We start from the raw sequence: 21711 nt of genomic DNA on the forward strand, positions 1-21711 counted from the left end.
TATCCATCAGTCTGCCCCGCGGATGGAGCTAAATACTCATCTTGCAGAGAGACAGGCTTTGCGAGGGGAACTGCTCTGCAAAGCAACAACTGTTTGCATGGTTTAACTCACACCAGAAAAAAGAAAAAAAAATTAGGACATAGCAACACCAAAGGTCCCTGTTCCAACCTATAGACAATCAGGGCACCATGGAGCGGGTATTAATATTATTACCAGGTTACAGACAGGGGATCCTTATGCATAGAAGGGCTTCAGCTGAGCTCACACAGTGCATCAGGAGCAATAGTCAGAATGGAACCCAGGGGTGCTGACTCCCAATCTCCTGCTCCAACCATTGCCCATCTGCCTCCGTGTTTCCATGTCCCTTAGCTCCACCGCACTACCTAGGCACCAGGTCTTTTGTGCAAATCCTCCGGCTATTGCTAAGCCCCACAGGTCTGAGTGGAAAAGAAACGGGATGTAATAGCAGGCAGCAATATGTAAGGGCTGACCCTCCGTTGGTTTCATGGGAGCCTTAAAGGTATAGTAGCAGGACACCCAGAGAGCTAGCAAGGAAAGGGTCGTATACCAGCAGCATTTTTGTAACCAGTGGTTTGTTTCCAATACTTCTAGGGGTTACTAGGTTAAAGAGATTATTCCTAACAACAATGAAGGACATGGTGCATCACAGTGTCTCTGAGCTCATTAACGCTGAGCTCAAGTGCCCGCTATCCAATTATCAGGTTTTCATTGTCAAGACATTAAAAGGAAAACTCACCGGTATTTTTTTAACCACTTAATTATCACATTACAGGCTGGGGTCAGCGCAGGTGTGTGCTGAGCCCATCCCCACTCTCCTGCTTCCCAGCAGCTGCTGTGCTCCGATCACCACTCCGCCAGTGAACCTGCAGTGAGCCTGGGGCTCAGGCCTGTGAGCCAGAGTGGAGCCCACGCTGCACAGGAGGAAATGCAAGGATAGGATCTGTGCGTTCAGCAGTAGTGTGGAGGCGGCTGCAGTCTAGGAATATAGGTCATGTTGGAGAACAAGTTAAATCCCAAGGCTTGAACAAGACCAACTGATGCCTTTTTTTTTTTTAAAGATGTTAGACTCCCATCTACACTAGCATGTAAACACATATTAGCCAGCATTTTAAACATGGATTCTTTTCCTAGTCTCTACATGGCTGAAGAGCAGAGAACTCATCCTCTCTTAGGGCTTGTAAGCCCACAAACTCTGTCCCCCAGATCCCATTATCCTCTGCAAAGTGAAGTAGACACCGGCAACGTGCAGCAGAACGTGAAACCAGCCCGCACAGACACTGCTTCACAGAGGGTCCCGCCCAGGATGGTAGACAACTGCATCCAAATGCTGAGTGGAATCAAACAGAAAGCTATGTCATCAATGGGCTGACAATGGGGACAGGAAAATTAGCATCAGCACAGTCAAAAAAAATAAAAGAGAAAATACTTAAGAAACGGGCAGAACAAAGCTAGCCAGACAATTGACCTTTATCAACGGGGAATGTACATGGGCTGGTAAAAGTCAATGTTGTATTTCACGGGCAAGGTTACACACAACATAATAGAAGGGGGCAGGCTGCTGTCTTTGCCAGAAAGCACCGATGAGTCTCCAGGATAGGCGACGTGAAGATACTGCACAATGCTGCCTTATCCAGCTGTGTTTCCCCCCTCCACAACTTTACAGGGAGGGGTCAGGCGTACATGGCAGCCTGAGGCAGCACAGCCAGGAAAACAGGCACACTAAGGAGGGGACCGATGGCTAAATTTAGCTCTCAGTTGTATCCCTTTGAACTAACAGGTTTATACGGTTTTGAGGTCAGATTGTGCCAGCCACAGACACAACCAGGGGGCTCTGTGAAGCCATATCAGCCCTCAGAGAAGCTCCGGGCGGAGGACGCATTGCGCTGCATGCAGGCAAACTAGGCTAGATTCTCCTGTACGCTGGCGTAATTCTGGAGTAACTCCATTGCCTATAGTTGAACCCGTGTGGGTGCCAGCTCTGAGCAGCTCCTGATTGTGGGGGGGAGGGATAGCTCAGTGGTTTGAGCATTGGCCTGCTAACCCCAGGGTTGCGAGTTCAATCCGTGAGGGGGCCACTTAGGGATCTGGGACAAAATCAGTACTTGGTCCTGCTAGTGAAGGCAGGGAGCTGGACTTGACTTTTCAAGGTCCCTTCCAGTTCTAGGAGATAAATAAATTAATGGAGATATCCTATTTACATAAGAGGGTGATTGTGGCTGGGGCCTGTAGAGAGGGCTTGAGATGGAGGCTTTGTTCATGGCTGCACAGAGGCTCGCCACAGACTGGCTTAAGGCTGGCAGAATTTGGCCTTAGATATCTGTCTGTGCACACACACCTGGACCCACACCATCTATCTGGGGTCTGAGCCACTGTGAGACCCACATGGGCAGTCTCTTCTGTTCACCCTGAACCCCAGAGAAGTCAGTGGGACTCTGTGAGGGCAGAAGGGTCCCTCTGTGGGACTGAGGCTTTAGAAGGCTCCTCTGATGTGTTACTGGTTTCCAGTGCTGTTCTTGAACTCCTCACTTCCAGCAACACCACCCAAAGAAACCCAACAGCAAAAAACAAATGCTGAGAACTCAGGAGCCTCTCAGCCTGGCATGCAGCACAGGTACATTCTGAGGCCCAAGCAGCACCTTAAATATTAAAAAAAAACCTGTTAGAACTTCAGTTACTCTAGAGTGATCTGTGACTCCCTTCTGCTAGGCATTGTGCAGTCAGGCAGGCTGTAAAATGCACTGGACGGTGGCGTCTGTCCAAACAATGTCTAACCAGCTGGAAATATAAATTGTAAAGGTGAAATCCTGACCCACTGAAATCAACAGCAAAACTACAATTGACTTTACTGAGGCTAGGATTTTACCCTAAGTGTTTACAACTGAGCTGCATCATATTTGCAATATTAGGATTACAAATAGGAATGGCTCAAACGATGCATTGAGTCAGCCAAATCTGCTCCCATTGGCTCCAATTCACTATTACCCTGCACTTTTATACCAGTGCAAAATGCTGCCATTCTGATTTGGAAGTATTTTTAGGTCCACTTTAACTTGTGTAAAAGACTAAACTGGGTGCAGGGCAAAGGTGAACTGGGCCCATTGACTTCAGTGGGTGCAGGATCATGTCCATAATAAATATCAGTTTGAGCTTTTGGGCCTTTAGGTTTTTTTCCTGCACAACTTGCTCACACAAGTAATCCTCTTAAGCCCAGCTCCTGCAAAGCTGGAGGTCCAAGGCCTTAAGAGCATGTATTCTAATGTTGGGACAATCTTTTAAATAACAAAGGATTTCATAGAACCAGTCAAGTTTCTTTTAGTCCTTTCTAGTATTGTCAACCTGAAACTTTCAAAAAAACATGTTTCAGACCCCCAAAATCATGAGATTGGCTTTAAAATCATAAAATGTAAAGGAACACTGCACTCTGTTTATTTGCCTTTTGGTTTTTGAACCTTCCGGATGCACTTATCTTACCTTTCCAAGGTTTTCTCTGAGGATGGATAGCAACTTACTATTTCTTAATAAATGCTGAGATTCTCACATAATCACGACTCCTGGAGCTAGGGCTTCATGATAAATAGCAAATAATGGGAGACGTGTGATAAAAAAAAGTCACAAGAGTTGGCAACGCTGCCCTTCTATTTCACAAGGTCTTTCTGGCTGCTCACAAGACACCCAACCATTTGTTAATACTCAGTTAACAATTTTTTTCCAGCCACCCGTTTGTCATTGCAAACAATTCTATTGTGATGGAGCAAACACTGGCTGTTAAATGTGCCTTTGCACTTGGGTAAATTGGAAGGTGATTCATAAATAATGGAAAAATGATGGAAAAAAAAAAGAGTCTTCTGTATTGTTTGCCCCCCAGTAACGAACGAAAGATTTCCTACAAAGAGACAGTGCTAGTTTCAGATGCAAGTCTATGTTTTCCAGGGTGGTGGTACCTCATTCCTTGAGTAGTTCAAAAATGCAATTCAGAGTCAGATTCTGCCACACGGATGTTTAGTACTTTACCTCACAGACAGTCCCACTGAAATCAGTGGAAGAACTTGCAGATTAAGGTTCTACTCAATGTGAGGATGAGTAGCAGAATCCAACCTAAACTGGTTATTCACGAGATAACAGAATGCTCTTTTTGCAAACATCTCCCTCTGAAAGATGAGCATCCATGAGGCCAATCGAAAGAGCACTGGAGTAATTGGGACTCCTTACATTGACTTCAGTGGGTTCTGGATCATCCTCTGTATGTTTTAAAGCAATTACACAAATGGTTGCCATGAAAGTAAGGGCCCAACCTTCATTCAGCCTTTACTCATCTGAGACCTTGGCTTTAGTGAGAGTCCCCATAAGCACAGACCCTGAAGTGGGATTCATTTGGGTAGCAACTTGTGCTCTGGTGGACCCCTGCTGAAGTCAATAAGGTTCTGTACAGGTGCAAGGCCAACCCATGGGGCCTGACTGCAGGCTTGGGGCCCACCTGATTAAGGATTACTCACACAAGGAAGGGATCAGACCCAGACTCAATCGTTTTTAAACCACTCTGTTGGAAAGTGTTTCCTTAAAATACTGAGACAAATAGTTCATTTTGCCCCGTACAATGAAGAGTGGGACTGAAGGAAGAGGGACAGCTTTCAGGAAGGACCTAGGTAGGTGTGACACTAGGGGCTCTGGATTGTATGTTGGTGGCCCAGTGCTACCTGACAAACAGTGACCTCTCAGCGTGTAAACACTGGTCTCTATGTATGTTCAATAAAAGTCTCTCCCCTGCAACTCCGCCTGCCTGCTGCATCACTTAAGGGCTAGCAAAACCACCACCAGCTCTTATACCAGTTTCTGAGTCACCCATTCTTAGACATGTAACCCGAGAATATTCCCTCCACCATATTCGGACACAGGCATTGGCAGATACTGTCAGAAAGAACATCTGTATCTTTAATAAAAACACATCACTGCTACAATTTAACATCAAGAATTATTATTGGTTTCCAGAGTGCCAACAATGTGCTAGGCCCTGTACAAAAACAAAAGGAAGCTATGTTCCCCACCCTGAAATCACTCTGCTTTCATAAGTGGTTTTTTACACAAGAATTTAACTGTTGTGACAAAGTTCCTCCTCTACCTTGGTGGGTCCTGCGCTTATTGGCAGATTTTCTCACCTCAGTGATCTCCCCACAGTCTGGTTCAACTTCTCCTATGTCTGATCAGGAGTTGGGAGGTTTGGGGGGAACCCAAGCCCGCCCTCTATTCCAGGTTCCAGCCCAGGGCCCTGTGGATTGCAGCTGTCTATAGTGCCTCTTGTAACAGCCGCATGACAGCTACACCCCCCTGGGCTACTTCCCCATGGCCTCCTCCAAACACCTTCTTTATCCTCACCACAGGACCTTCCATCTGGTGTCTGATAACGCTTGTACTCCTTAGTCCTCCAGCAGCACACCCTCTCACTCTCAGCTCCTTGTGCCTCTTGCGCCCAGCTCCTCACATGCACTTCCTCTCCTCTGGCTCCCCCTCACCTGACTGGAGTGAGCTCCTTTTTAAACCCAGGTGCCCTGATTAGCCTGCCTTGATTGGCTGCAGGTGTTCTAATCAGCCTGTCTGCCTTAATTGGTTCTAGCAGGTTCCTGATTACTCTAGTGCAGCCCCTGAAAACTACTCACCCAGTGACCAGTATATTTGCCCTCTACCAGACTCCTGTACCCCACTGGTTTGGATCTGTCACACTGTATATTAATATATTTTAAAAGTAGGACAAAGCCATAGTATTTTTCTCTTTTTTATTTTACAGTTCACAATTAGAAACTTATCGATAAATTAAACAGTTCACCCTCCTGTTTGGGGGGTTTCAAAACAACCCCTCCTCTTCATAGTAGTGTTGCCAATGCCACATCATTCCGGAAAGATGGTTCAAAGTAAGTGTAAATGAGCGGCGGAAGAGCAGAAGTAGCCATCTGTTTTCAAGCCCCTTAAAGATCTGCACGTGTTTTAGGAAATCAGCCAAAGGTAGAAAGTTAACTGGCAGCAGGAAAAAATTCCCTAAAAAATTTGGAACGGAAAATATACTAGACAGTTGGGAGCGAAATACTTTGAAAGACAACACATTATTTTATCAGTCGAGAAAGTTACATATGTAGAAAAACATTTGAATGGGACTTTTAAAACCATGAGGTCACTAGTTCACATTTTAAGGAACACTAGCAAACTGGAACGGCCCTTTTCATAGAATATCAGGGCTGGAAGAGAGCTCAAAGCAGGACCAACACCAACTAAATCATAGGAAGATACCTTCAGTAATGCTCTCTGAAGTCAAAGCAGAATTATCGATTTAGGCCCTGATTCAGCAAAGCACTTAAGCATGTGCTTAACTTTAAGCATGTGAGTATTCCCTTTGACTTCAATGTCAAGCATGTGGTTAAGTGCTTTGCTGGACAGGGGCTTAAGGATTTCCCCCACCAGCAGGTTTCCAATTTCTAAACATTCAGCACCCAGTGTAAAATTCACACCTGTGCAGAGGACCAATACATCAGTAAATGGGACTTAAGTGGTGCATTTGCTTGGTTCGAGTTCTCTGCACAGTGATGAATTTAACCTACAATGAATTAAAAAGCCAAATCCAGAAATGGCTGAGTCAGCACTTGCCTTACCCAGCAGAGAGGGGATGAGAAACCAGGAATGGAAAGAAAAAAACAACATGCTTTTAAAGAGGAAAAAAAGTTGTATTTCTTTTCATTTATGCCAGCATTACTAACGTATGCATTACCAGCTATTCAGGCCATATCTGTCTACTGTTGCCAACCTTTGGCACAAGTAATTCTGTGTATCACAAGATGTAGTTAATAATACTTAATAACAATACTTAGCACTTACATAGCGCTTTTCACATTCAAAGTGCTTTACAAAACAGATAATGAGTCCTCACAACATCCCTGTGAGGTAGGTAAGTATTATCATCCCCATTTTACAGATGGGGAAACTGAGGCAGAGAGGCTTGCCCAAGGCTAAAGAGGGAATTGGAAGTCAGGATTTGGCGTGATCCTGGTCTCTCTTACACTGATATAAACAAGGAGTAACACCCACAGATGGTGTAAAACTGGTGTATGTGAAGAGATCAGAATCAAGTTCCCTGGCTCCCAGTCCTGTGCTCAGGTCACTTGACCACACCTGCTCCACCTAATACAACGGGTTCACCACCGGATATGCTACAGGAAATTTGGAGCACAGCAGAAGTGAAATCAGAATCTTAAGGCAACACATATTAACAGCTCCACAATTGCGTATCAGGTTGGAGTGCACATCTATGTCTCTTTAATACCATTCTAACGGAGTCTAAACATGGTTGCTAAAGTAGTTTTGCAACTGTACATGTAATCAGTTATGGGCCTGACTCTACTGAGTCCTAAACCAGTGTAAATCAGGTGTAACTCAGTGGAATTACATCAGCATAAAACTGGTTATGAGAGCAGAATGAGGCTTTATGCCTGCAGTTTAGAAGTCAGCATTCTGGACAGCTTCAGTATGGTTCACCCCTCTCTCTCTCCCCCCCACCCCAAGAATCTGATCATATACCATTTCACAGTTTCAACATTTCCAACTCACTAGCTTTCAGCAATCAGCATTTAAAGAGCACCATACAGCATTTCTAAGACTGTCAATATTTCCAAAAAGTGTCAACACATGCAAATATCAAACATACAAAAACCTCAAGAATACTATGAGGTGGTACAAAGGATATATATGATCACAAGAAGACTGTACACAATTTTATTTTACTTTTATTAAAAAGACCAAACAACCCACTCACACTTTAACTATGCCACTTATACGTTAGATAGTCATTCCCTAACCTGTGGAAATTCAGGTGCATATCCTCCATCTATCTACCTACCGAGCGAGAAATGTCAATCACACAGAGATACTTCTTCAGATCTGTCAGGCACAATTCATGTAAACGGGAAAGGAGTACTCTTTGCACTTCTTCTGGCACTGTCGGATACAATGGGAAGGGGGGAGTCACATGCACCATTATTGACAAGCAAAATTAGCTTTGAATAGATGTAAGAGAAACAGAAATTAGATCTGACTGATACACGATATACACCAAAAATCTGAAGCATTAAGTATATTGAAAAAGGTGGACAGTGGATGTCTCGTCTCTTGTTTTGACTTTAGAAGAGAGGACTAGTATTAAGACAAATCCTTTGTTCTAAGTACAAAGGAAATCTCCTTCCAATGCATTAGTATGTCACAGCTGACCAGGGAGGAGGTGGAAATCACATCTGCCAAATGAAGTCGTTGGGACACCTCTGACAATAATACTTAAAAAACAGAGAAGAAAGTGACAGGTCATGTGTCATTTAATTCATTGCAACAATTCAAAGAATGTGCATCAGCAGAAAGGAATCAGCAACCAAGTGATGCTTTGAAGTTGGCAAATATCTCATGACACTTCACCTGTGTGTCTGGAGCATCTGCAAACAAGATCCAAACAAAACTAAAAACCCAAGCCAATAATATACAGTATTCCACTCATTTGTTTCCCTGCAGTGTTTTCAAATTACATTTACGGTAATAGTGAGGGGGAGAGAAACCCAAGACCAATAGGAATTTTTTTTTTTTTTTTTTTTTTTTTACTGGCTCAGCACCAGCTGAGAGTGAGAGAGAGAGAATGAAAATTAATTCTTCAGATGTGATCCTTGGAATCCAATTAAAATTTAGTCAACCAGCAGATGAAACCCTAAACTGCTGGAGGGTGTGAAGGAGGATTGATGCATGGTGCTCCTTGCATTCCTCTTCATTTGCTATGAAATCTGCTCTGTAGGTCTCATCTGAATATCTCCAATCTGGAAAAGACCAGTACATGATTTTACAGTAGCACTGAAGCCCATTTTAAGAGGTTCACAGTGTGCTAAACATAAACATGCTAAACATGTGTGAAACATAATAATGACAAACTGCAAATGAACACAATGCGTATGACAAGATACAGATCCCTTCAGAGTTATTCAGCCACCAGTCATTAGGTTTTGTTGTTTTTTTTTTAATAACAGTTTTTTTCTTTTAACCATGATTTTTTTCTTCTAACAGAATTACAATGATTTTAATCTTAGTACACAGAAGAGAAGGAAGACAGTGTAAGCTGATATTGGTTATAAATCTTCATGCTTCAGGGCATAAACCAACTTCTACCTAATGAGTCATGAAGGAATATTGCACATGGCCTGGTTATAACTGCTTATTGCACAGATTCTTGCAACTTTCTCTGAAGCAAGCAGTGACCAGTGTCAGAGGCAGGACACTGGACTAAATGGGCCAACGTAATGATTCAGGAAGACAGCTCTTATATCCATGTGTCTCATGCCCTGGCTTTGCAGGACCCCATGTAAAGATCGCGTCCAAAGTCATCTGACATGTTTTCTTGCTTTCATGATATGGACCTGATATTTACATGGGTCTTCACTCAGCCTTTTCACAAATATTTTTTTCAGAGTCTCTACAAACCTGGATTGTCAGGAGTTTGTTACTTCACACCAGCATAGAGCTGAAACACAGCAGAGAAGCAAACTGTTTCTTTATTTATTATGTAGTGGGTGAAAAATATGTCTGAAAGCACAAAAGACCTGAAAACCCCTTTGGGACCCTCGATCAAGAGGCACAATGCAAGTGCAAAATAGATATCAGGTAGATTTCCTAAAGTGCTCAGCACCCACAATCTGGCCATATAGCTGAGGAATGGGTGGAGTCTGTGTATAACACAGAGGGAGAATCTAAAGTTATTTCATGTCTGAGCCACAAATTCATTGTGATTTTAAAAGCAACTGAAAGTACCCAAGGGAATTTACCAAGTAAAAACTACCTCAAATGCAAATTTAATAGAGGCATAAAAGCAAGAAAGCAGCGAGCGGAGGATCAGTTCTTAAGTGTCTAGGAACGATTGGATTTAGCTGTGCAGAGGTATTGGAAATTTGAAACTTGACTCTGAATTTGGCAGCTTGCAGGTGTCCTCACGGCGCTCGTTAGCACTAAAAGCACAGGCTTCTGGGACTAAAGGAGCAGCAGTAATAGCCTCTTATCTTCTGTGTGGACCAGCCACTGGAGGGGAGCGGGTGCACTTAGCATATGTATCAGACCTGTTAGCAGCCCATATGGCATCATTGTGTGAGGTACTCTGTACTCCTTGGAAAGAGCTGAGGGAGAGGAAGGATGGTTCAGTGGGTAGAGTGCTAGCCCTGTAGGACACCTGCATTCAATTCCTGCTCCGCCACACCGCATCCTGTGTGACCCTGGGCACTTAGCAAGATTGGGCCCTAAATTGGTGACTGGTAGAATCTGATCTAGCCCCAAGAAGGTCAGCAGGACATCCGAAGACTCAGTTCAGAATGCGCAAGAGAGGTCCATGTTTCTTCCATTTTATCTAGGTTCTAGAAGGAGTCCCAGATAAAAAGTTCCTATCCCCAGAGAAAAGTTATCTTGTAGACATGCAGGCTTTAGCTGTTGGATCCTTGCAGTTTCAACGTTGCCATAAGGTACGTGTAACTAAAATGATCAGTGTTAATCCCTAGGCCATGTGCTCCTGAGCACACAGCTGATATGGAGACTACAATGCTGACGAACAGATGTCAGGTGTGCAAAATTCCCCTTTACTCTTTCAGTTACACACAACAAACCATCACGACAAACCTAGTGGCTGAACTTTGTGACTTTGTCCTCACCTACAATTATTTCAGATGTGGGGATAATTTATACCTTAAAGTCAGCGGGAATGCTATGGGTACCTGCATGGCCCCTCAGTATGCCAACATTTTTATGGCTGACTTAGAACAACGCTTCCTCAGCTCTCGTTCCCTTACGCCTCTACTCTACTTGCACTACATTGTTGACATCTTCATCATCTGGACCCATGGGAAGGAGGCCCTTGAGGAATTCCACCCTACCATCAACCTCAGCCTTCACCAGTTCACACAAGAGGTCCGCTTCCTAGACACTATAGTGCTAATAAGCGATGGTCACAAACACTACCCTACACCAGAAACCTACTGACTGCTATACTTACCTACATGCCTCCAGCTTTCATCCAGACCACATCACACAATCCAAGCTCTAAAATACAGCCAAGTTCTAAGATACAACCACATTTTCTCTGATCCCTCAGACAAGAGGCAAACACCTACAGAATCTTTATCAAGCATTCTTAAAACTGCAGTACCCACCTGGTGAAGTGAAGAAACAGACTGACAGAGCCAGAAGGGTACTGAGAAGTCGCCTTCTACAAGACAGGCCCAACAAAGACAATAACAGAAAGCCACTAGCCATCACCTACAGCCCGCAGCTAAAACCTCTCCAGCGCACTATCAAGGACCTACAACCTATCCTGAAGGACAGTCCTTCACTCTCACAGACTTTGGGAGAAAGGCCAGTCCTCGCCTGCAGACAACCCCTCAACCTGAAACAAATACTCACCAGCAACTACACACCACACAACAAAACTACCAACCCAGGAACCAAACCCTGCTACAAACCCTGGTGCCAGCTCTGTCCACATATCTATTCAAGGCACACCATCATAGGGCCTAACCACATCAGCCACACCATCCACGGCTCGTTCACCTGCACATCTACCAATGTGATACATGCCATCATGTGCCAGCAATGCCCCTCTGCCATGTACATTGGCCAAACCGGACAGTCTCTACGCAAAAGAATAAATGGACACAAGTCTGACATCAGGAATCATAATATTCAAAAACCAGTAGAACACTTCAATCTCTCTGGTCGCTCAATAAACAGACCTAAAAGTGGCAATTCTTCAACAAAAAATTTCAAAAACAGACTTAAATGTGAAGCTGCATAACTGGATTTAATTTGAAAACTGGATATCACCAGTTTAGGCCTGAATAAAGACGGGGAGTGGTTGGGGCATTACAAAACCTAAACTTAATTTCCCCAATACTAATTTCTCCCTACTATTACTCACACCTTCTTGTCAACTGTCTGTAATGGGCCACTCTCTTACCACTTCAAAAGTTATTTTTCCTCCCTTGATATCCTGCTGTTAATTGATGTATCTCATTAGACTGACCTCACACTTGGTAAAGCAACTCCCATCCTTTCATGTATTTATACCTGCTCCTGTATTTTTCACTTCATGCATCTGATGAAGTGGGTTCTACCCCACGAAAGCTTATGCCCAAACAAATTTGTTAGTTTCTAAGGTGCCACAAGTTCTCCTCATTGTTGTTACAACAGAGATGTTATTTCACATGAGTTGCAACTTACCTGTACATGAGGTGGAGCACTTAGTACATATATGACAGCATTGGCCATATCTTCAGCTTTTAGACACTGGAAAGACAGAACCAATATTAACCGAGACAAAAGGTTACTTATGAAAATTTAACAGTAAAACTGCTCAGCTTTTAACAATCAACAACATTTCAAAAACAAAAACAGACATGGGGAAAACGTCATTAAAAATTTAACAAGGGAAGTTGATTGTTTTTATTTTTGCATTGGCTATTATTAATATTACTATTACAACAGTGCTTTGATGCATCAGCTGAGATTAGGCCCCCAGTGTGCTAGGTGCTGTACAAAAACATAGCATGATAGGCCCTGTCCTGAAGAGCTTACAGTCTAAATAGATGAGGCAGGCAAAACTCAGAAGGGAAATAGAAGCAGAGGGGGAGAAAGTGACTTGTCCAAGGTCATACAGCAGGGCAGCAGAAGAGCAGAAACTAGGACCTCGATTTCCTGGCTTCTAGTACCATGTGCTGTCCACTTGATCACTCTACTGCTCCTAGAAACTGTATTTCAACTTTCTAGACCTTGGACACTATCCCTATGAGACACATATTGCAAATACTTCTAGCAGATTTTCAGCCAGTGGCACAGTCATAATTTAATGCCTGCAAACATGATTTGACCAGAGCAATAGATTTTCAGAACTGGGCTGTTTGCAAAGGAAAAATATATACTCTTCCCTTCCTGCCTTAGTCAGCAGCAGGCTATTCAGTATCAAAGTTAAACACACCCTATGCACTTCACTCACTTGTGCTGGATACGTTTATGTTCCATACTGTGTATAAACAAAAAAGGCATCAGGAGCTAACTAGTGAGACTAGTGGGTTTGTGATGTGCACAGAGAGTTTTCAAGCTGCCAAGGAAGACCTGCTCCCTAGGTTAGGCAAATTGTGATCACACTCCATGGATTCCCTCTGGCAGGCTCAGATTGGGTTTTAAGCTTGTTTTAATGGGATTTGTTTTATTGAGACACTTCCTTCATATATTTAAAGGCTGACCAGAATAAAACTCCCATTATTGTCATTGTGTTAAAGTTGAAGGGACAAGTCCCAGGGTGTGTCCAAAAGCATCTAGCCCAATAAGCAAAGGGCAACAGTAGCAGAGACCACACATGGGAAAATCATCCCAGCAAGACTCCTCACCTCCCCCCTTGGAAAGGAGGTTTTAGGGTGAGCAAGGGATATGGCCTATGACAATGTGCATTACACAGGTCCACTGGGCTAAAATCCTGAATAGGATGGGGAGGAGAAGGATCAGACCATATCAGATACTCTTATCCATGACCTGGATTAGAGCTCATGGCTTTACTTGGAGTCAGACCAATCAGTTGGGTTGAAGACTCCATCCCTCAGCCCTGATGTACTTCCTCACAGAGCTAAACTTTCTGCCCCTTACCCAGGATGGAGAACTACGTTCTGCTTTTGGGGTGGGGGACGGACGATGCAACTAGGAGAGATTTGGAAAACAACCTCTCAGCTGAAAGTTAGGGGTTTTATGAGGAATGGGATGACACTCTGGACATCATGGACAAACTGGGTAATAATTAGAAACATTGAAATTTCCATACTGCATCAGTCCAGTGACCCATCCAGTCCAGTGACCCATCTCCAACACTGATGAATACCAGCCATTTCAGAGGAAGGTACAAGAAACCCTGCATTAGTCAATTAAGGGATAATCTGCTCCTTTGTAAGGTTCCTTCCTGACCCCCATTAGTTTGAGGCTGGCTTGTGTCTTGAAACATGAGGGTTTATATTCCTCCTAGAGCACTTCATTAAATAAACCAGACTTAAGATGAGTTCTGAAGGGGAGATGCTTAGTTTTTAAAAAATATTTTAAACCAACATCTCTACAAAATGGCAAGGTCCAGCTTTCAGAAAGTGTAGTCACTAATGGGGTACACTTGCCAGATTTGTATTCTCTCCAATAAGACACAAGACACTTAAACCCACACAATGTCAAAAATTGGTTGATCTTTATACTTGGATGGTCTTCTTGTAAATAAGAAAATTTTAAAAAAGACTGAAACATATTAACATCTTCAATGCATATGTGGAGGTCAGTGCAAAATCTGAGATTCAGTCTGAAGAGTCCAATCCCGCTGAAGTGCTGAGAACCTCCTAATGGGTCCTGAGTCTCTTCACCACCCATTGATTTCTATGAGAGTTGAGGATGCTGAGCACTTTTCAAGAAGCGCTCAGTGACATGCAGACTTGGGGCCCTAAAAGATTATTAGTTAGAGAGAGATCATTCGCCATGCAATCAATCAGTGTAAATTTCCTCTGCATTCGTTTCTGAGTTCCCTACCCTAATGCTTTCGTAGGTTGCAGCAGCTCTTTCTGGATCATTATCGTGAAGTTTAAAAGCAAATCCAGTTTCCACCAGTCCTGGAGATATACACTGGAAAAGAACAGAGCACATCCTAATGGGATCTGTAACTCCCCTTTCATGTAAAAAAAAAAAAAAAAAAAAAAAAAAAAAAAAAAAAAGACGTATGTTAAGAGACTAGATATTGATTTAATGATCTCTGTAGGCAATTACCATGGGTACCTCTGATATATTTCCCCAACCCCACAAAGAGAAGGTTCAGCACAGCAAATAACAAAATAATTTGCAATACAGTATAACTGCTGAATAAAATACCTCTGAGAACCAACCTTACTAAACAGCTTGAGCAAAGCTTCTGACTGGTATTATCCATTTTTAATATATTTTTCCTCCTTCCTCAGTAAGTTACTGCAGCTCAGAAAAGGCTATTCTCCCAACAGAATCCTTATCTCTTGTCTCTTGGTCTGGTTCCCCATCCCTTTCCCAGAAGGGAAACTGAGGCACAGGAGGGCTAAGTGACTCGCCTGAGGTCATTCAGCGAGTCAGGGACAAAGTAAGCAGTAGAACCGAGGTCTCAAGACTCCCGTTGCGACTTCTTGTTCATTCACATTTTTATACTCACGTCTCTATGAGGATCTCAAAAGCACTTTACTAACATGAATAAAGCCTCCTCAAACCCTGGGGAGGTAGATAAGAATTATTAACCCCATTTTACAGATGAGGGACCTGTGGCACAGAGAGGTTAAATTTCTACAACCATCCTTAATTCTGGTGGCCTCAACTTTTGGGTGTTAAAACTTGGACAAATTAGGTGCTGATTTTCAGTGTGTGGTATACTGAAAACTGTGTTAAAACTGTACGCTGCCACTTTAAATTGCAGGGATTTTTCCTGGCCCTTCTTGCAGGTTAGGGAGATTGGTAGGGGAGCATGTGATATGAGTCTAACAGCAGACAGCTTAGGGTATGTCTATACTACCCACCGGACTGGCAGGTAGTGTTCGATGTATCGGGGATCGATTTATCACATCTCATCTGGACGTGCTAAATCTATCTGCTAATCGACACCTGTACTCCACGTTGGCTGGAGGAGTAAGCGGAGTCGATAGGGGAGCCGCAACAGTCGACTCGCCGCCATGAGGATGGCCAGGTAAGTCGAACTAAGATACTTCGACTTCAGCTACACAAATAGCGTACCTGAAGTTGCGCATCTTAGTTCGAACCACCCCTCCTGCTACTGTAGCCCAGGCCTAACAGTAAGGTTGGGTGAGTTGTGCCGCTCCGTTTTAGGGAGCAGTCTTCTTTCTCGCTCTCTGTTTATTTGCGGCTTATGTGTTATCATTCTGAATTCTCAGAAATAAAACAGTGTTACCTGGCAACCTTGTGGTAACAGTTTTTATGTTTTTATCTAACTTCTCTTGTGTGTGTGTGCACCATGAAATGTGTTTGAGTGGTAGGTGCTCAACATCCCTTGAAAATAAGGCCTGAGATATCTCAGGTTTGGATGCCCAGAAGCTGAGGCACACAGCAAGTCAGAGGCCGAGCCAGGAACAGGTCTTCAGCCCTCTGGTTTAGAAGTTCTACCCTAGCCCTCCAAAACATGCCTTAAAGGTAAAACTTCGTACACACACAATGAGTGAGCATTCTACTGTTCATTATAACGGCAGGGAGAAAAACCACTCACTGTAGCTCGTATATGAGTCTTGGCTTCTCTAAGTTCTTGTCTTAGCCCCTCCGTCAGTGCTGTAACAGCATACTTGGTGGCACTGTAAAAATGAACAACTGACTGTGGCACGACGCTGTGGCCATTCATGCTGAGAAGAAAACGGAAAGAAAAGAGGTGATTGGGGGGAGAGCAGGGAACAGCATGAGATGTCCCAAACAGGAACCAGTACCATACTAAACAAATTGAAGTATTGCTGCCATAGTGAACCCAAAGAGAGGGGGAAAAAAAACAACATACCTATCCTACATGGATGAGTAAATATGGAATTTCAACTTTTCCCGCTGTAAGCTAGGAAACAAGCTAATAGGCTTTGCATAGTGGAGGAGCAAATTAAACTACAGAATGAAATGGGGAGGATCATGCACCGTGAGGTGGTGTTTTTTTTTTGTTTTTTTTTTTACATAATTGATTTCTAGAGCTAGTTGAAAAGTTTGGACTTTTTTTTTTTTAAGGGGGTAGGGGCAACATTTTTATGACAATCTTTCCTGCTTTTGACAGTTTATAGAGTGGTCAAAATGTTTTTAAAAATTGAAATTTTCATTAAAAATGTTCAAAGTTTTTAACTGGCTCTACTGACGTTCCCCAAAACAAATTAAAAAGAAAGAAAGTTCAGACTCATCCCAAAGACTGAGCTCCTAGGGCTTCAATATGGGATGACACTAAGGCTCTGTCTATACTGGGAGTGTTAACCAGAAGTAGCCAGTCAGTAAGTGGTGTAGCCACACCACAGAGTCAACATGCAAAAAAAGCTAAAAGCTGTGATTTGTACTGGTGCTATATAGATGCATAGACACCAACGGTTGTAACCAGGAAAAATCTCCAGTAGGCAAAGCCTGAGTTTATTAGAACATGAGAGGAACGTTTGTCATTGTAGGTACAAACAGAATAGGACAACATACAGGGCCCAGCATCAGTTGAAGTCAATATTAGTACCAGATATGTGACTGTATCATCCCAGTGCAGAGTGCCTTTTGCAACACATAAACCGTACATTGCGGCTGTGAATGGAGACCCCCTTCCCAGGCGGCTTCTCCATACTACTCCTACATTTGCCAGCTCAGTGGGCAGCAAAGAATCTGGGCCAGGGAAGAGACCAGAGAAGCCGTGTGTTTATGCAGATTCCTAAGTGGTTCAGCTGTTCTCTCTGCCTGTACCTTGGTCCCTGGCTGAAGTGGCGAATTTCACCTTCCCAAACCCAACACTTCACCCACACAGAGCTCCATTATTCAGGCTTTACATGAACGAATGTTGTTTATGAAGCACTACCAGGATGGGTATCTGGGAAAGAAGAGGGTTCATTGACAGCCTGTGTCCCGATACTGTGTGTACAGTGGCACAAGAAGCAGCCTTATCTGGAAAAGGAGAAGCTGTGAAGTGCTACATACATAGGGCATGAAACAATATTGGACTAGTCAGTAACATATACCGGCAACCTGCTGCATGAATCTTTGGTATCAAAAACAGAAAGGCTAAAAAACATACATTCACAGAAAAACTCCCAGTTAGATATAGACGGACTTCCAGAGACAAGCAGCAGTGGAGACAGGGAGACAGATGCTTTGCACTGTAAAGCAACAAAAGAAAACAGCAAAGAAAGCCAACCCACAGCAAATTAGGCCTATTTTCAGTGAATACCACAATCCAGTCTCTCACCTGTTAATGTTAATAATATGGCCATCATCAATGTTTCTCTCCTTCATGGACCGATAGACCTCCCGAGTGCAGATACTTACGGCCATAACATTGACCTGAAACAGCAGGAAAAAAATGAAGATTAAAGCCCCTTGCAGTAACCATGGATTTCATGCTCATCCTTGCATGCTTGGCATAAACTCTACCTTGATTTACAACCCATGTAACCACACTGCACCCAAAGGAATAGGTTTTGCTTAAATAAACTAGCATGCACTTTAAAACAGGTCATGGAGGAAAAACGTGGCTGGAACCAGCATTGATGACTAACAAAAGAATCCACAGCCACCTGGGGCTTCACAGTTGTCACTACAATGCAACCTCTACCATTCAGAACTTAACAGGATAGAAGTCTGATCCTCCAGCTTCAAAGCACAGGTTCTTACAACTTGAGATTTTAAAAAAAAAAAAAAAAAAAAAAGAGACCCTCCACTAGCTGTCACCAGTATAGGTCTTAAGATAAATGCTCAGGCAGTTCTGATTCTATCCTGTAGAGTGCAGTAGTGACATAGACACTAGCAAGTTTATTCCAGTATCTATAGGACTTGTAAAGTTTGATACCATAACAACAACATTATTCATTTTAAGGGGGTGAAATTCTCTAGGCTTTGTCTCAGCCAGTATGAATTTTATTTAATTGTTTTAAAACAAAGTGAGAGGAAAGTCGTGTTTGGTTGGTTTTGTGTTACGGGACAGTGAAAACTATGTTTTCTCATTGTAAGTTCTTTGAGGCAGGGACTGACTTTTTATTCTGTGTTTGTGCGACACCTTGCACGGTGGGGTCCTGGTTCATGACTGGAGCTCCTCAGAGCTACCTCAATAAAAATAAATTAAATAAACAATATTATTTTTTTTTTAATTACTGCACATTGCTGAGCATATAAACACTACCTGGGCATTTAGCCAGCACAATGCCATCACACTGGGAACTTGAGGCTAAAATCCCGATATACCAAGTTAAAAATTTACCTTGGTTATGTGGGAGGTCTCTAGAGGTCTCACCAAAGTTGCCCTGTATTCCAAGGCTGGAGTAAAGCCCAGGATAGGCAGGGTATTTCAAATCTATTTGATTTCACAGTTAGCAAGGTCAAGGAAAGTGTGAATGGAATGTTTCAGTCAAAATCTTAAACAAACAACCAAAACTAATCTTTGAGATACAGATCTTGGCTTTTAAAAGCCTCTATGAACACCAGTGCTGCTCTCCGTGAAGCCGTAAAGTCGTGAGTATAATGGCCTCAGATTCTCAACTGATGTAAATCAGCATTATTCCACTGAAGTTAATGGAGCTGTGCCAGCTCACACGACCTGGGGATCTGGTAACTTGCCTCTCTATTAGACTATTTGAAGGAGCAAGGACGGAGGGGCATTTCTGCAATGTTTAATGTAGAGAGCTAAAATCATCATGATCTTGCAACACAGAGCGCTTTACAACATGCAGTTACATTTGGGGAGGATGCCAAAAAGTAAATGTTTTACCATCAGGGGAAAAAAAACAAAAACAAAAAAAACTTCACCCACCACACTATGAATCTTATTAACTGCGCTACTTTAGTGACAAGTGTAGGGAAATCAATATGTAGCATCAAAGAGCCTCCACGACTCAGCTGGACAAAGGTGAAGCAGCAGCTGCCAGGATTAGTTTTGCTCGTCCTGAGGCTCACAATCATCTCAAGTAGTTGAAGCCTCTCCAGGAGAATACTTGCAATATCTGCCAGTGTCACAGAGCTACTGCTTTCACTGGCCTCTGCGAAAATGTGCCTCACACAGTACTGTATTGTTACTTTGCATACACACACAGCAGAGGTATAGTTAAACTGCAAAAAGCATCCCCAGTCAATGAAAATCTGTCAAAAGACCCAGAGAGCCAGGACTTTTCTCCCACTCCCGCACTACGCAAGAGTTACTGAATGTGATGGTATGTGCACTGGAATCTTTCGCCTCTGGGCTGGAATGTTGCCCACGTGGAGTGGACGGAGGGTTCTGCTTGAATTCATGGCTGTAAAGGTCAGTGGGTAAAGCGTGAAGGAGTTGTTACAATATTATAAACAAGCTGGGAGAATAGCGGGGAGAACAGAAACCTCATAAACCGGAAGAAAGGAGATGGGAGATTTTTAAGAGCAGGTTAGACACACACTTATCAGGGATGGTCTAGATAACACTTAGTCCTGCCTTGAGTGCAGGGGACTGAACTAGATGACCTCTCGAAGTTCCTTTCAGTCCTACAATTCTACGAAAAGACAGGAAGGATGGTCCTGTGATTAAAGCACCATACTGGGGCCCAGACACTCAAAGATATCTAGGTTCCTATTTCAATGAGTCAGGTACCTAAATACCTTTGAGAAATTGGGCCTGTGTCTTTGGGCTGGTGTGGATGGGCATGACAGGTGAGACAACAGTCCTGCCTCGTAACCTTTTCCTTTTGGAGGGGCTTAGCCCTGAGTGTTCCCCGTACAGCAAAGCTGCAGCTATGACCAGCCTCTGCACTGAGGATGCAGGCTCTTTGCATCCTCCCCCACTTGCAAAGGACAGCCATAAATCACTCCATTAAAGTTTCAAGGCCTACCAGTCATTGCACAAGGTAGTGGCTCTCGCTGAGTTTGAAAGCCTGGATCTCTGAGTTGGTGTTAAACGTTAACCTTTGGTTATCTGTCTTCTGGGCACAAACCTGACTGCTGGAAGCCTCTCTGTGCCAGGAGATGCAGGGATTGTTTTCAAGGTATGGGTGTGGGTGTGTGTGCATGCTCGTATTCCAAAGCCACTACCTTGTGATAATGGAGAGCCGTCCCATGACTCATTGGGCATTGAGACTTGGGGTGAGATTTTCAAAACCCCACTGGGTTTTATATTCCGAAATCATACAGGTGTTTTTGGAAAAACTCCCCCCTCCCCCTTAGTTCACACCCCAGCCAGGAGCTGCATTATACATGTGGAGACATGCCATGCTGAGGAAGAAAGCATTGTTTTCATTCTGCCTATGATTTTATGAGCTTGATCTTTAGCTGGTGTAAAATCGGCACAGCTCCATCAAAGGAAATAGAACAACGCTGATTAACACCAGCTGAGGACCTGCTCCCACACTTGTAAAACCTTTCCTATTTCTGATCAGAGGGATTGTTGTCTTTGATCCACCTTGCTCAGGATCTGACAGTTCTCATATCTGACCTTTTCAATTTGTCTGCTACTTTGTGTGGATCTACCTGGAGAGATTCGAAGAAACTAAACTCAGAGATATTGGAAAAAAGGAGTAATTTGCTGCAAGTCCCAAAATAGAATCAGCTGAGCAATATGCTACCAATATACCTCTCATCGTAAGCAGATCTCAGCAACGGATTGGCAAGAGGCCATTTTTCTGCCCATCCAACTGGAGACAAAGTACCATAATAGGAAACAGAACCGGGGAAAATTAAGACAAAACCATGGTGTAATACCAGCCAAATCTGAGGTCCTTCTCAAGACACGTTCCTGCCAACGTCAATAGGAGTGCACCTGACCGAGGATGGATAAAAATCTCAGGGCTTGTTTCGTTGCTCCGTTCTTGCACTTGGGGCAAGGGCACAAGAATGGCTTTAAACCACCTTTGCACTCCCCATATCCTGGGGCCCTGCAGGAGCCTGGCTTGCCCTTGCCTCAAGACTGCTCGAATGTAGCTCTCTATGAGC

The 21711-nt window shown here is 43.4% G+C and overlaps 1 protein-coding gene across 2 annotated transcripts in view; it reads right to left on the reverse strand.

Annotated features, from left to right (window-relative positions):
* Nucleotides 1–5792: 5792 nt before the first annotated feature.
* DHRS11 (dehydrogenase/reductase 11) overlaps nucleotides 5793–21711 on the reverse strand; it is a 72848-nt gene continuing 56929 nt past the window's right edge. For both annotated transcript variants that reach the window (XM_050929339.1, XM_050929340.1), the window contains exons 3-7: nucleotides 18014–18108; nucleotides 16319–16448; nucleotides 14617–14709; nucleotides 12286–12351; nucleotides 5793–8852 (exon numbers count right to left, since the gene is read on the reverse strand). In XM_050929339.1, the coding sequence (XP_050785296.1) occupies nucleotides 8811–8852; nucleotides 12286–12351; nucleotides 14617–14709; nucleotides 16319–16448; nucleotides 18014–18108 (426 nt within the window). In that variant the 3' untranslated portion in view covers nucleotides 5793–8810. The remainder of the gene's footprint in view (nucleotides 8853–12285; nucleotides 12352–14616; nucleotides 14710–16318; nucleotides 16449–18013; nucleotides 18109–21711) is intronic.

Source organism: Gopherus flavomarginatus, chromosome 19 (assembly GCF_025201925.1).
Source record: "Gopherus flavomarginatus isolate rGopFla2 chromosome 19, rGopFla2.mat.asm, whole genome shotgun sequence".
Classification (NCBI taxonomy): Eukaryota; Metazoa; Chordata; order Testudines; family Testudinidae; genus Gopherus; species Gopherus flavomarginatus.